Raw genomic sequence first — 16709 nt, forward strand, 5'->3', positions numbered from 1 at the left:
TGGATTGCTTACACCAACTAGGACTTGACATTAGGAAGAGTATCTGGTGCCATCTACTGGTAGTGAAGCAGTAAGCAGAAAACAAAGAATGCTCTAGCTCAGTCCTCTCCTACAACCCAAACAAGGGGTCAGTCACTATGGAAGCATGACCTGGTAAGTAGGCCTTGCATTACAAACATGAGAGTTCTAAAGTACGTGGGCCCTAGCTCTATGGCAATAGTTTAATACAAATGCTGCATATGATAGAACAAGAAAGGTACTTTTCAGCATGCAAGATAAAACTAGGGACTGAGTATTTAAATAGAGAGACACAAATGTATGACATGGTTATCTAGTCTCTTAGTTCCACAGTCTCGCTCTCTCCCTCCCATGACTCCAGCTGGGTGGAAGCATTGCCAATGCTGAACTCATCTCATATGGACCCAAGGGGGCTACTTTGTGGAGCACCTCAGAACTTGATCTACTACATTACTCAACTGCCTGAAAAGCCTAAGGCTGTGGGAATTAAAACCCTCTTCATAACCAAGTTTATAAAACCACTATAAGATGAACTTTGTTGGCTGGGCAGTGGTGGTGCACGCCTATAATCCCAGCACTTGGGAGGCAGAAGCAGGGGGATTTCTGAGTTCGAGGCCAGCCTGATCTACAGAGTGAGTTCCAGGACAGCCTGGGCTATACAGAGAAACCCTGTCTCTAACCCCCAAACCCCCGCCAAAAAAAAAAAAAAAAAAAAAAAAAGATGAACTTTGTCTTCTATGTTTTTGAGGAATTGATGTCATTTCTTGGTGTAGCAAATATATAAACAGAACATTACTGATTTAATATCAACCCCTTTGCTGCTGTCACTTTAAACACTTCAGTGTCATGGCTTCTCTCATCATGACATTATAATCTTCAAAATTTCTAACAGAAATACACATACACACATACACACACACAAACACACACACACATATATTCACCCACATATTATATTGCACAGGACACAGAAGAGGGTAGCCAAGCTCTTTCATGGTAGACTTAACTTACAAAGGCACAGAAAGCTCTACAAGGCTCCATATTAATTCAGTTGTAAATTATCTCTACATATTACTTGTTAAAATAATAATAAAAAGACAAAGAAAAAGCAGGGTCTGATGAAGCACAAGTGTAGCGCTAGCACTCAGCACTGGGGCAGGCAACAGGCCTGTGACTTCTGTGTAAGGGGACTAGGGCTGGAGAGCAGGCTCAGTGGCTGAGGGTATGCTAGCTCTTGCACAGGACCCTCAGGCGGCTTACAACAGCCTGTAACTCCAGTTCCAGGCGATCTGATGCCTCTTCTGGTTTCTGCATGTACATGGTGCACATACAGAAAAGCAGTCACATATACATAAATACAACTTAGAAATCTGCAACTTTTAAAACAGGAATCAATCTTATCTCAGTTAATGACTAAACTACTTTCCAAAACCAAAAGACAAAAGCAGAAGTGACTCAGTGAAAAAGCTGACAGCACTATATTCAAAAGGAACCATGCACTCCATGGGGCTGGGGCTATAGCAGCAAACAGGGCAAGTCCTATTTCTCAGAATGAAAGAGCCAGTTGGTAAACATGGAGGACCTAAGCTTGTGCTATGTGCAGTGAAGGAAAGCAGAGGTGGGCATGGAGAGCAGTACACCCTCCATGCCTACCTCCTACACTGCAGGGAATGGACAAGCTTCAACAGGTCACTATCAGCTCAGTACTTTTACTTCTACATAGACAGGCCAGACATGTGTTCACTGGGAAGGCAGAAGCAGGCAGGCAGATCTCTGTGAGTTTAAGCTCTAGGACTACCAGGCTACAGAGAAAGTTCCTGTCTCAATAAACAAACAAACAAACAAACAAACAAACAAACAAACAAACGTGTGTTTACATAAAAGTGTACTAGTATCCATGGAATATTTTTCACAAAAGCATCCTAAATGCCATCTGCTGTTGTTGAAGTATAAGCAAATCAAGGTATAACCTCAGAACAGAAAATTAGTGAGTTGTAAAAAGGAAGGGGACACCAATACATATCACAGTGTGGATGACACGAGTGAAAGCAGCCAGACAAAACAGCACATGACTCCACCTATACCAAACACCCACAAAAGGCACATACTAGAGACACGGTACTCAGAGAGGTCAAGGTTTCTTTGGATGATGAAAAGACTCTAGATGTGAAGATGAATGCCTGCCTAACTGCACACACTAAAACTCCTGTCAACGTCAACAGAGTATGACTTATGAGCTATGAATCTTATCTCAATAGAGAAGGAACATGAGCACATCTAGAGGAGAGGGAACATTTCAGAGGAAGAAAAAGAAAGTGGAAAAACTAGCCTGCCCTCAAAGAATAGCAATGAGCACGGTAATGCATTTAGATGTGTCCAAGTGGTGTGAGTAGTGTGAGCTAGGGTGTGAGTACAGAGCACACAGTACCTGTGTGCTTTACACGTGGAGACTGCAACCACATGGACTTCATTCTAACAGTATCGCTGAAACCAGGGGAACATGCGGTGATGCTTGCTGTTGGGTGGAGAGTAAAGAGGCAACAAGAGCAGAAAGAGGGGACTTCTCTGGAGCTTCTGCAGTAGTACAGACAAGAGCACAAGTTTTGACTTGCAAGTCTGGTGGTGGTGGTAAGCAATGGTCAAATAAATGTCAAACGATTTCCCAGTCAATCAGATACAGAGTACAAAAGAAGTTGAGGATGATCCCAAAAATTTGTCTGAACAAAGGAATAAAGCTGTTACTAAAATGGGGAAGCCTTGGGAAAGAGTGCAGAGGGAAGCTAGGGCTCTCACATTTGAGGTGCTTGATGCTGTAGGCACAATCAAAGCTTCAGATTATGGAAGTCCAACCTGGCATGCCTATCCAAGGCCTTGTGGGAGACATTTAAAGGCTCCTGGAGGTAGTGAGTCAAAGGACAAAGCCCTCGGCATGCAAACACACAGATTCTTAGAAAATCTGACCCAAAGTGTACCTTGGAAGAGAGTAGCCCATCAGAGGAAAAGGTCCTAACCATACTGCACGCCCCGCCCCCTTCCTCTTAGATTTAAAAATCTAACCAAAGGGAAATGGAGATTGTTATGCTAAGTGAAATAAGCTACCTGAATATTCCATGTTTTTGCTTCCATGTGAAATCTAGACTTAAAGTACATTTATATACATGTGAGGGGGATCATGAATGTATAAAAGGGACCATGAAAGGGGAGGAAGAAATCTGGAGAGTGTAAAGGGGAGAAGAGAAAGTACTGGAATATCCATCATATGAAAGCAGAGGGAGAAAAGAGACCAGCAGGAGGAAGCAGAGATGGAGAGAGCGAATAAAAAACAAAGCAGAATGATATAGACCATGGAAATGTCCAACAAGACCATTACTATGTATACTAACCAAAAAATTAACAAGGACATTAAAAGATACAGTCAAAAAAAACAACCAGAAAATCATGAGACACAATAATTATAGAACTGTTTAAAATTCCAAAAGATTAGAAATAATCTGAATGTTAGCATTAATGGGTGCTATAATAAACCACAGCCCACCTGCAATAAGATAGAGGGACTTTACCCACGCTGCCCAGTGAAGGCTTTGCTAAGAGCAGTGGCACAGCTGACTTCCTCCCTGAAGTTGACACATATAAAAACATGTTTATGCTCTTACAGGTTGTCTCTGAGTGGATATGCAACTCCTTACTAGATATCAAGGCATCCAAGAAGGTTGATCCATTACAGCTAAAAAGCCATAGGATGCCACATCTCTAAAACAACAACATAAGCATAAAAATGTTCATAGTAAAGCCCGGCAGTGGTGGCACACGCCTTTAAACCCAGTACTCAGGAGGCAGAGGCAGGTGGATCTGAGTTCAAGGCTAGCTAGCCTGGTCTACAGAGTGAGTTTCAGGACAGCCAGGACTACACAGAGAAACCCTGTCTCGAAACAAACAAACAAAAAGTGTTAATAAAAATGAGGAAAGGGTTAGGGAAGGGCTGTATGTATATTTTACTTATAAGAAATATATGGCCGGGCGGTGGTGGCACACGCCTTTAATCCCAGCACTTGGGAGGCAGAGGCAGGTGGATTTCTGAGTTCGAAGCCAGCCTGGTCTACGGAGTGAGTTCCAGGACAGCCAGGGCTACACAGAGAAACACTGTCTCGAAAAACCAAAAAAAAAAAAGAAAAGAAATATATGTCCATAAGAGCCTGAAAAGACACACACAAAATGTTTCTGCTGTAGATTACAGGGGAGTTGGGTTTTTCTTTTGCTGTCTCATTCTCCTAAATCAGTTTTATAACAAACACGAATGGCTTTTGTTACTGAACATAGTAAATGATAATTTGGGGTGAAATGAAGAATATACAAAAATCCAAAGCTATATATTTTCTACTCTTCCAGTTTTTAAACTACCAAGAATCAAGATATCTCATCTAAGCTGTCATGGGGACATATTGGTAATCCTAGCAACACGGAGCTAGAAGCAGGCAGTGTGCTCCAATTTCAAGGCTAGACTGGGCTACATAACAAGACCTTGTCTCAAAACAAAACAAGTCTATGTGTAGAAAAAGAAAATATCTAGAGAGACTCGTTAATCTAGTAATAAAGATATTTGTCAAATAAATATAAAATGGGTAGAAATATTGTTTTATTGGGGAAATGTATGTAATTTACTTTCAGTTTTTAAGAACACCCAGCAAGCATCCAAGAAGGAAGCACACAGTTTCAAAGGAACAAGGACAGACAAATGGGCTGGTGGCCGACACTGCCTCGAACAGTAAGGAAACTGGGTGTCATAAATAAGACTTTCTTACTTTATAAGAAGGAAGAATCAAGATCCTGTTTTGATGTGTATTAAATACAAAATATAAAATACTCTCTGACCCAGATGAGGGGGGGAATCCTCTATCCAACACCTCAAGTCTCATGCAATAAAATCCAGAGGTCTGTTGAATCCGCCTTTTCGATTCATGTACTGCCTATGATAAAAAGAGAAAAGCATTTTTTAAATTTTGGACTCATTTTAAAAGTATAATAAAAACATTACTTCAAGAATTCAAACTACAGCACTTTTTCAAATGTCAATATTTTATCTGTGTGTGATGGTGTATGCCAAGAATCACCAGCATTGTAGGGGTGGAGGTGCAAGGATTACGAGTTCAAGCCCAGCCTGGGATACACAGAGACTTTGTTCTCAAAAACAGAGCCAAGGAGATGATGGTTCAATGGGTATGAGTGGCCTTCCAAGCATGAGGAATGTAAAAGACTGGGCATGACTGCATAGCCTGTAACTCCAGCAGTAGGAAAAGAGAGCTTGCTGACCAGTCTAGCCAGAATTATGAGCTTCAGCTTCAGAGACCGCATCTCAAGGCAATAATGGGTAGAGCTAGTTGCTAACATGTAAACTGGAAGGACATTTTAATGCATCGGAATCCAAACAGCAAAGAGTATATTTCATAGGAGCTAATCGTGGTGGCAGATGTTTGTAATCCCAACATTTGGGCAGCAGAGGCCCAAGTACTGAGTCATGCTTATCTTCCTCTATATGTCTCAAAGATGAGATTATGGGGGGCACCCAAGTGAGGTAGCAAGTACACATGTGCAAACTGTGGAAAACTTCAACATTTCCTAAACACAATAATCCTGTAATAACATTCTTTTCCAAGCACACACAGCCTGGGGAGCACACATACCTGTATTTCCTCTTCTGAGACACGTTGATGGCATAGGCATTTACAGAGCCATCTACCTTCTTTCCCTGGAGAGAAACAAGACAGTCATAGTAAATACCTGGCTCACATAGGGGATCCAGCAGGTGCATCTTGGGTGGCAACAGCCATTCCAGGAAAAGGTCCAATGAAGGAGAGATAGTCAGTCCCAGAGGACAGCCTACAAACTCTCAAGTGTTACAATTCTGTTCATACCTAAGTATCAATACAGTGTACAAAATAAGCAATCACTTGGGGCTGGGAGGTACTCAGCAGCAGGACGCCTGCCTCACACGCACAATCCTCAGCACCACAAAACAAAACCAATAAGCATTCAGTTTTCCTTTTCTTTCTTTCTTTTTTTTTAGAAAAAGATTTATTAATTTATTTTATTTATATGAGTACACCATTGCTCTCTTCAGACACACCAGAAGAGGGCATCTGATCCCATTACAGATGTGAGCCACCATGTGGTTGCTGGGAATTGAATTCAGGCCCTCTGGAAGAGCAGTCAGCATTCTTAACCACTGAGCCATCTCTCCAGCCCAAGCATTCAGTTTTCATGTGATATGTACGGTACAGTAGCAGATTCTAACTTCCTTTAAAGACTCTTTTGAAACAAGATCAAAGTTCTCATTTACACGCACTTTAACCTTGGCTTATAATATCCTCAAATCTATCTGGGACAATTTTCTGTATGTTTAATTCCCATCTCTTGCATAGAGACTGGCTCTAACATTTAAATCAGGAACTTGGACCAGGCACAAGCTGAGCTGGTGCTGTTGGCTTTCCAAATGTACATCTCCCTTCTCACTGCGGTCCAGACTCTATGCAGCCACTTGCCCCCATGCTGTTCTTCTTGTCCGAGTTACCTTCCCTATACTTATACCTATCCAGCCTTTAGCTATCTGGGTGCTGTCCACTGGTCAAGGTTTAATCCCAATGATCTAGTTGCTGACAGTACCACTGTCTTTTCTAATCCCTGAATAGTATCAATGTCACTGTGCCTTCCTTGAAACACCACATGTGTTACCCTGCCATGTTGTACTTTCTCCTAAAACTGCAGGCTGCTGCTTTTTGCTTGTATGTTAGCTTTCAGATGGATTCTAGCAGCCCAGGCCAGCCTCAGTATGTAACTGACAATTACCTGAATTTCCTGATTTCCTCTGCCCAAGTGCTAGAATTATAGGCACGTCCCACCAAATATGCCTTGAGGCTGTAGCTTGCTTCTTGATGGAGGTTGTACTCTTAGGCCCTATGCCATTGTATTTGCAAAAGTTTAGAAAAATGTCAGTTTAATATGTCACTAACCAATGCAACAAAACATGCTGGCATGACCAGCCCGCCTCCATTAGGAACGTGGCTTATCTGTGTGGCACATTACTGAACATCTGCATTAGGATAAAACCAGGGATTCTGATCACTGAAGTGTCTACAGCTGAGCCCACACATTTGAAATGGGAGCTAAGATAAATATTTGCGATTAATTTTCTTTCTTCCTTCTTGTGTATGGAATTATGTGTGTGTGCGTGCTCATGTGTATATATTAACATAGGTATGCTTATGCAAGTGTACATGAACATGTGTGTGCATTTATGCAGAGGCCAGAGCTCTATGTTGGGTGTCTTCCTCAGTTGCTCATCTTTTAAATGTTTTTATACCTATCTTCTGTATGGTGTGCACGTGTGCCATGTCACTGGCTCTCTACCTTACTTGAGACGAGAGCTCTCACTGGAACTCGTCAGTCCTGCTCAAGTGGCTGCCAGCACGTTCTCCCTATTCATTTGTGTTTACTCCTGCTCTGCTGCTGTGGTAACAGATGTGTGCCTCAGAACCTGTTTTGTTTTGTTTTCTTTTCTGTTGGTGCTGGGGATCTAAACTCAGGTCCTTACACTTGCACAGTCAGCACTTTTTGAACTGAACCATCTCCTAAGTCCCACTCTGGACTTAATTTTCTACTCTTATTTTCATTGAAGTTTTCAGGAAAGCAGCTGAACAAACTCCTGAGGTGTTACCACTTGAGCTCCTAAGAGCAGGCAGCTTGCAAGACCTTGAAAGACTAACCTTACAAGGAATATCATGCCCATCTTCTCACTGAGTGCAGTCTCATTTTTAGGTAGCTTTTGGAGAACTGAACTTTGCTAATGCTGTTCTCATGTATGTGGGAGAGAAAATTATCCATTAGTAAAAATAAGGAAACTATGAATGTTTAATAGAAGGAAAATGAATGAGCAGAGAGACTTTGACTGACTGACATGAAGCCAACTGCACATGAACCAAATTAATACCTTTGTGAAGTGGCTAGAAAATAACCACATATGGGCTGGGCTGTGGCTCAGTGGTGCATAAATGACCCATCATGCATTGAGCCAAACCAGACCAGAGAAGAGCCCTGACCCAAGCTGCACACATGTTATGCTCCACTGAATTTTATGGCATACTTACTTAATGCTTACTTAATGTCTCCTTTACAAGCAGAGCTCTTCTGACTATAGTAAGTCAGTATCTGGAGACGTTTACAACCCTCAGGAATTACAAATATGAACCAGGCAACAAGACCAAAAACCAAGCTCCCTGACTACTATTCTAAGAACAGTAAAATCATAATAGCATCACTTTGTAAGTACTGTTACTTGTTAGATACATATTAATAATGATATAATACATATTATAACATACTCTGAATAAAAGGAGGACTTGAGTTGGGTGTGTTGCCACATCCCCAGAATCATAGGACTTGGGAGGTTGAAGCAGGAGGGATCACAATGGTCTCAATCAACAACAAGATATAGATAAGAGGATCTGGTATATTCAAAGATAAAAAGCTGTGAAGTTATGTTAATTGTGTTAAATTCTACGATAGAGGTTTACATAACCACTGGAAAAAGCAAGAGCTTAGAGAGGAAAATACTTTAAGATACAGTTAAAGGACAGAAGCCCAAAAGGGCCTTTAGTAGTAGAGGAAATAATTCCAAGACACTGGCAGGTGGGCAAACACACCAGAAAGCTCTGTGGTAGAGGAAACTATCAGTAACCTGAAGAGACAGCCTACAGAGCTCAGAAACTAGAATCCTTGCCAGCTACACATGAAGCAGAGTATTCACATCAACATAACACATGGAACTGTAACAATTAAACACCAAACAAGAAAGAAAATTACTCAAAAAAGTGAGCTAATGAACTAAAGATAATTTCCCAAAGGAAAAGACACAAATGGCCAATAAATGTGTATCTTTAATCATTGTGGAAATGTAAATATAAACTACTTCATCTTACCCTAGTCAGAACAGCTATTATCAAAAGCCAAATGACAGGCTGCAGAGATAGCTCAGCAGTTGGGAGCACTTACTCCTCTTCCAGAGGACCCAGGTGTGGCCTGGGTACACACACGGAAGTCCCAACAGTCTGTTGGGCAAGTCCAGTTTAAGGGGATCCAGGATGCACTTTTAGCATCCTTAGGCAGCAGGCATGCATGTAGCACATGTATACACCCACAGGCAAGGCACTCATAACATTCAAAGAAAATAAACAAATCAATCTTAAAAAAACAAAACAAACAACAACGGATTCTGGCAAGGATATGGGCAAAGGAAAGCCCTCCTTCCTCACTGCTAGTGGGAATGTGAACTGGAACTATGGAAGTCGGTGGGAGTGTGAACTGGAACTATGGAAGTCGGTGGGAGTGTGAACTGGAACTATGGAAGTCGGTGGGAGTGTGAACTGGAACTATGGAAGTCGGTGGGAGTGTGAACTGGAACTATGGAAGTCGGTGGGAGTGTGAACTGGAACTATGGAAGTCGGTGGGAGTGTGAACTGGAACTATGGAAGTCGGTGGGAGTGTGAACTGGAACTATGGAAGTCGGTATGGAGGCTTCCAAAACAACTAAAAGCAATGCTACTGCCTTGCAATGTTTCCCAACTCTCGCATTAGAGGTACTAACTCATCCATGTCTACTGCTATGCTACTTACACAGCCAGAGGTCCATCAACAGACAGATGGATAAAGACAGTGTGATACATATATACAATGGAATTTTATACAGCCATGAAAAACAAAATCAAGGAGGCAGTAGTAGCACACACCTTTAATCCCAGCACTCAGGAAGCAGAGGTGGGCGGATCTCTGTGAGTTTGAAGCTAGCCAGATCTACAGAGGTAGTTCTAGGACTAGGACAGACAAGGCTACCTAAAGAAACCCTGCCCTGAAAGACCAAAACCAAAACCAAACCAAACAAAAACAAACAAAAAAAAACCAATCCAAACCAAACTGAAAAACCCAAAATAAACAAACCAACCCCAAATCAAGTCATTTGCAAGAAAATGAATGGAACTAGAAATTATTAAATGAAGTAACCAGACTCAAAAAGACAAATACGTTTTCTCATATGCAAATCCTAAATTTTAATTTTTTTAATGTATGCTTATGCTTGCACATGTATTGGGGAGTGGATCAATCATGAAACTAGAAAAGGGATCATAAAAGAGGGACAGCTCTTCGGGAAGAAGGGGAAAAAGAAGTCAGCAGGCACATGTGACAGGAAAGTCAAATGGGACTAATATGGGGAGGAGGAGACGGGCAGGCAGGGCAAGGGCAGGAGAGAGGGGTATCACAAAACTGCCCCTTGGGGCTCACTATTTATACACTGAGGACAGGGAAGAGAGTGATCCTCACTTGTCCCTCTCTCAGCAGGGTCTTGGCACTCCGAAATGGACAGTCGTGAGTGCTCCAGACCATCAGCAGTCTTGGCACTCCAAAATGGACAGTTGAGAGTGTTCCAGACCATCACAGGAATGAGGAAGAAAACCTTACGGCACTTGAGGTGACACCATCTATCAACAACTTAATGAGCCAGGACCAGTACAAGTAGATTATTTTTGGTAGTTCATTTGCACAACTGAGCTGCCCTCCCTGTCCTTATCTACCATATCTATCGTCATCTGTCCTCCATAGTGTCTCCATAGTAGTCTTCCTGCAATACAGTTTTATGTCACTCCTATTTAAAATCCTTGCTTTTGCTTAGAGGTTTACCTCTGATGGTAGAGCACTTGCATAACATTTGTGAAGGCTTGGGTTCAATCCTTAGCACCACATAAACTGGGCTTGGTGGTGCCTGTCTGTAAATCTTATCACTTGGGATGGACGCAGAGGTAAGAAAATCAAAAGCTCCAGGTCTTCCTTGATTATGTAACAAGTCTGAGGCCAGCCTGGGCTAAGTGCTATCTTGTCTCTAAATAAATATTATGGACTAAAATTCTTGCTTCTTAATCCCAGCACTAGGGTGACTAAGGCAAGAGTTAGAGAAAGCAACAACAACAACAACAACAACAACAAAACACCCTGTTTGAAACATCTATAGGCTCTGCCCCTTAAGATGGATAAATAAGGGCACAGAGATCCTGAGTCTGCCCCAAAGCCTCACCACAGCTAGCCTCAGGCAGATACTAGCAGCCCCTGATCACCATGCCCTAAGTCTCTACCATGCACCTTGTACCTTCCTACTTGAAAAGCACTAGCCACTTGAAGCCTGGCACCCTCTGTGCTGGGCATTCCCTGAATGCAGCTTTAGTGCTTCCTCTGCGTGTGCTGACACCGCCTCAAAGACTGTACAACTAAGTAAGTTACACCTCTGGAAGACATTATTAGTGACAGCAAAAGAATACAGAAAACCAGGACAGGAGTAAAGGGAAGCCACCTGGAACGTGTACCTGACTCCATGTTTTACTTACTTTTGTGGAGTCAAAAGAGGCAAATCCCATTAATTTCATCATTTCTATTTCTTCCTCCGTTTTACCCTCCAGATCTTCCTCTGCAAAAATAAACACATTTTTGAACTCTTATCATTATACACGGGGATGCATAGAGATACACATCTGTACAAATGAAAAGAGTAGCAACAAACATTTCACCTCACCAGCAAAGAACAAATAAAAGAAAGGTGAATCTAACAAGAAAATTTCCTATCAATTTTGACGTGCCAGAGTGTCCATCCTGTAATCTCCAAAGAGCCTTTAACATCAGATGCGACACCATCAAGTTTTGAAGATATTCCCAAATAAAATTCTTTCATGTTTTTAAAAATACCTTTCCTAAATCAAAACCATCACATCCACTGGATATTCACTACTGTATAATTAAAATAAAATCTCAAGAACATACACAATGAACCCTATAAAAGGTTAATATTTACATGCTCAAAATTATACTTTTTTTTTTTTCCAGACAAGGTTTTCTCTGTATAGCCCTGATTGTCTTGGAACTCACTTTGTAGATCAGGCTGGCCTTGAACTCAGAGATCTGTCTGCCTCTGGCTCCAAAATGCTGGGATTAAAGGTGTGTGCCACCTCTGCCTGACTTCAAAATTAAACTTTTAACGTGACTGAAATTATCTAAACAAGTCTGATTATCCAGTAGCATTACCAGTGATCTGACGTTCTTTGTTCTTTATTTCTTTAGTTTCTTTCTTTTCCTCATCTCTTCTTTCTTTCAGTCGAGAAGGGGAGGGAGATGTGGATCTATGTCGCCTTGGAGACCTAATGTTCATGAAGCAAAGATGTTAGAAACACATGCACAAGGCAATTCTGTTGATCTGTATGACAGGGGAAGATGGAACAAAGCCAGGCTACAGAGACCAGCGCCCATCCTTCAGAGCAGACGTGAGAAGGTTCTACCTGGGCTCTCAAGAAAAGATTCGTGAGACCCAAAAACCTTCAAAGTTTCTCAGATGAACTAGACAGAGCGATGGAGCTGTGGCTAAGATGAGCTAGACAGAGATGGAGTTGTGACTAAGATGAGCTAGACAGAGATGGAGCTGTGGCTAAGATGAGCCAGACACAGCGATAGAGCCGTGGCTGAGCTAGACAGAGTGATGGAGCTGTGGCTGAGCTAGACAGAGTGATGGAGTTGTGGCTGAGCTAGACAGAGCGATGGAACTACGGCTAAGAGCTAGTACTGCTTTTGCAGAAGACCCAGGTCTGGTTCCTAGTCACCAACAACTGCAGTTCCTGCAATCTGACACCCTCTGGCCTCCACGGGCACCTACAAACATGTATGTGATCATGAAAACTCATGTAGGTGTGCATATATGTTTGTATGCACACCGCCCCACCCCCCACAAATTAAAAATATTTTAAAAGAAAGTTTGTAGTAGGCCCAGGGAAATGGTCCCAGAGGTAAAAGTGCTGGACAACCTGAGTTGATTCCAAGGACCCATGAAGTGAAAGGAGAAAAGTGATTCTCAAGTTGTCCCTGAGGTTCACATGCACTCCTGCACACCTTCAAATGCAATACAAAATTTAAAAATGAACACACACACACACACACACACACACACTTCTAACAAATATCCTTCTAAAGGGCTACTGATGTCTTTGAAGAGTTCCTACCTCCCTGTGGGTCACCTGTCGTTGAGCTCATACTTAAATTTCTTACTCTAACAAATACCATTCTAAGGGAATTTCATTCATCATTGCTTGTTGCTTGTACAGAAAACTCCCTATGTCTAGAGAGAATGGTTCAGTGGTTAAAAGCACTGGCTGCTCTTCCAGAGGAAACAGGCTCCAGCACCTACAGCACCATCTGGAACTTCTTTCTGATGCACCAGGTACAGCATATATGAAAGCTAAACACCCACACACAGAAAATAGATGAATATCTTTTTTAAAAAACTATGCTCTGATATAGTGTAATTAAACAATTTGCATGGGTAATGCTAGCTTTAGAATACTGTGTGATTAAACTTCGCCATTTCATGAAACCAGAGTCTCCCTCTAAGTGATAAAGGCAAAAATCAAGGGCATCCATCTCCTGGGCTCTTTGTTCTCTGCATCCTTGTAGTCAAGCTTCTGTGTTTTTCTTTTTTTGTTTTGTTTTATTTTACTCACCTGGAGCGTCTTCGGTGTGGAGATCTTGAGCGGCTCCTTCTGCGATCTCTATCCCTGGACCTGGACCTTTCTCGGCGTCTTCTTTCTCGATCCCGAGATGTGGACCGGGACCGCCTACGTTCTAACAAATACAAAAGGTTTAGCAGAGCTGAAGGTTAATTCTAACACCTAGAGCTGTCCTACTGAAATATAATGCAAGCCACTTCTAATAGTCACAATGAATAGTTTAAAAAAAAAAAAAGTCAGCCAAGCATGGTACTCAGGGAAGAGGCAGGCCCTTCTCTGTGAGTTCAAGGCCAGTCCATGAGCTCCAGAATGCCCATAGCTAAGTGACAGAGAAACCCTGTCTTAAAAAATAAACAGGGCGGTGGTGGTGCACGCCTTTAATCCCAGCACTTGAGAGGCAGAGGCAGGCAGATTTCTGAGTTCGAGGCCAGCCTGGTATACAGAGTGAGTTCCAGGCCAGCCAGGGCTATACAGAGAAACCCTGTCTTGAAAAACCAAAAACCAAAACCAAACCAAAACAAAAAATAAACAGAGCACATCTAGCTGATGATAAATACACCCTCCCTCTCCCTCAATAAAAAGAAAACCAAACAAACAATAAAATGCAAAATCTGATCATCCTTATGTTGTGAACTTAAAAAAAAATCAGAAAATGTTAAGCAAATGGTCTATAACTTTGTAAGTACTTAAAACATGGTATACCTTTTACTTATGAATATTTTTTACTATAACCATTGTTTCTGTAGTTTAATTACAGTGTTATCTTGGTATTAAAAACAAACAAACAAACAAACAAACAAGAAGTAATTCTTGTGTATAGTGGTAATACCAGGACTGGGGAAGTGGAGGCAGAAAAAGCAATCATTCAAGACTCTGTATGGTAAGGCCCTGTGTCGGTGGAAGCCAAAGGGTTCCAGGAGCAGAGCACTTGCCTTGCATCTGTGAGGCATCAGGTTCAGTTCTCTTGACCACACACGCACACACACACCTACTAACACTTCAACACATAACATCACTTAAATTACTTTAAAGTCAAACAATGTGGTATATTTAAAATCACCCATATTTTGACCGTTTATACAGCAGCTTAATATCCAATTAGATTATTTTATCAGAATCATATTTTTAACACAAAGTTCTGTGATTTTTGAAAGTATGGCTGTGTATGAGGACATGTTTCCTCATTTGTTCAATCTACCATGTCTTGTACTAATTAGTAAACTGGTCAAAGTAAAGCATAATGCTACAAAATAAGCACTTTCCCCACAAAGGAAATCCAATCTATTGAAAAATTTACAGCATTTCGAAGACTCAATTTCCTTGAGGCCATGGTTGCCTAGTAAGACAACCGAGTATACACCAGTCGAAGGTGAGCCTTGTTCTAAACATCTAGAGACTGATTCTAATCCCTTAACATAGCTAAGGGCACAGAAATCCTCTGAGTTTGCCCCAAAGTCCCACCTTACACGGCCTCAGTCCTGTACTTTAAGGGACTGGGGTACCGAAGACATTAGGATATGCGGTCTCAAACTCTAAACACTTCCAACTAATGCCCTAGGCAGGGCACTAACATTTAGTAAGCATTTATGAGCCAAGGCAATCACATGCTGAATATTATGGAGGGTGACGTTAATTCTCACTCCAATTCTTCAAGGTAAAGTTACCTACGATAATTACGGGAATTGGACTAGAGAAAGGCGGGCTGATTTATGATTTATGCATAGTCCCCCAGAAGAGATTGTGGAACTCTACTTCAGGGCGGGGCTGAGGAGAGCAGGCCCCATCCTGGCCCCGTCTCGCACTCTCCGGGTCCCAGGGCAGCACCTAGCTCCGTCCCGAGCCGCGAGATTTTCTGGACTCACCCCTGCGCGGGGAGCGGCTACGACTTCGACCCATCGGAGTCCTCCTCCTCCTCCGCCTCCTCCTCCGACTGCCCCGGAAACGACTCCATAACTTCCGGAGAAGCCGGAAGTTGATTTGCGGCTGACTGGAAATTCGCAGAGCGCGTTGGAAGGGTTCCGGCGACTTCAGCAACCTGATGACTTAAGTCCTGCCCTGGATGTCGCCCCAGAGCCTGAAGTTCCTGAAAGAACTGGTAGAAGATTCCGCGTCTTCAAGTTAGGATTTTTTTTTTTTTCTTCTTGTCGCTATTTACCCTTTTGTGGTCCTGGAGAACTCATCTAGCTGTGTATCGCCCTACCCAGTGCAGTTCTCTCTTGTTTCCCCAGCGTTTCTCCATGAAGTTCTACATGGAATACACGAATTCTTTTTTGTCGTGTTTTTTTGTTTGTTTGTTTTTGTTGTTTTTTTTGTTTTTTTTTTGTTTTTTTTTGGAGACAGGTTTCACTATGTCGCTCTGGCTGTCCTGGAGCTCACTCTGTAGACCAGGCTGGTCTCAAATTCAGAGATCCATCTGCTTCTGCCTTCCAAGTGTTGGGATTAAAAGAGTGCATTACAAACGTCAGGCCACACTAATTCTAATCAGCATGAGCTGATTGACTTATGCACGTAATTCTTATTAAGTCAGCTTTATGTTTTCTCAAGGGACAGCACTGAGGTTGTACCCTAAACTACTATGGCAGTTTGAGAAATTTTTATTTTTGTATGTATGTATGTCCCTAGAGCCTAGAAGAGGGCGTGCATACTATACAACTGGCCATTTAGGACATCCTGACAGTAGGCACTGAGAAAATGAGCAGCAGATGCTCTTACCCACGGCATTCTCCCATCTCTTTTGTAAGTAAAAGGCTCTGTCCTACTCCTGAAAAGAAACCTCCCAAATGTTGCCATAACCTTCAAAATAAAAGGCTTTATGAGGTGCAAAACATAAGGGGGAAAGGCTTCCTTGCCCTCAAAAGGATGGGGCTTTTAACAGTAAAACATGTATACAGTGAATAGGAAAGGCAGCCTCCGCTGATGGAACGAGTGCTCTTGCCAACCTTTGACTGGCAATGGCTGAGGCCTGGCTTTTAGAACAAAAACTTGGGAAGAGGCAGAAGAGGCTAGTTTTAGTTTGGAAACACTTGGTCCACTAGTCACCATGAAAAAAAAAAAGTAAATAAAATACAATTAAATACATTTTTGTACAGCCTCTTTTATACCTGATCCCAA

At 42.1% G+C, this 16709-nt stretch overlaps 1 protein-coding gene across 1 annotated transcript; it reads right to left on the reverse strand.

Annotated features, from left to right (window-relative positions):
* Positions 1 to 4634: 4634 nt before the first annotated feature.
* Snrnp27 (small nuclear ribonucleoprotein U4/U6.U5 subunit 27) lies at positions 4635 to 15580 on the reverse strand. Its single transcript, XM_031382440.1, has 6 exons — positions 15461 to 15580; positions 13593 to 13713; positions 12130 to 12242; positions 11439 to 11518; positions 5697 to 5761; positions 4635 to 4982 (listed from the first exon to the last, which is right to left on the reverse strand). Exons 1-6 carry the CDS (start codon positions 15492 to 15494, stop codon positions 4928 to 4930), a joined length of 468 nt encoding a protein of 155 aa, XP_031238300.1. The 5' UTR covers positions 15495 to 15580; the 3' UTR covers positions 4635 to 4927.
* Positions 15581 to 16709: the final 1129 nt, after the last annotated feature.

Source organism: Mastomys coucha, unplaced genomic scaffold (assembly GCF_008632895.1).
Source record: "Mastomys coucha isolate ucsf_1 unplaced genomic scaffold, UCSF_Mcou_1 pScaffold20, whole genome shotgun sequence".
Lineage (NCBI taxonomy): Eukaryota > Metazoa > Chordata > Mammalia > Rodentia > Muridae > Mastomys > Mastomys coucha.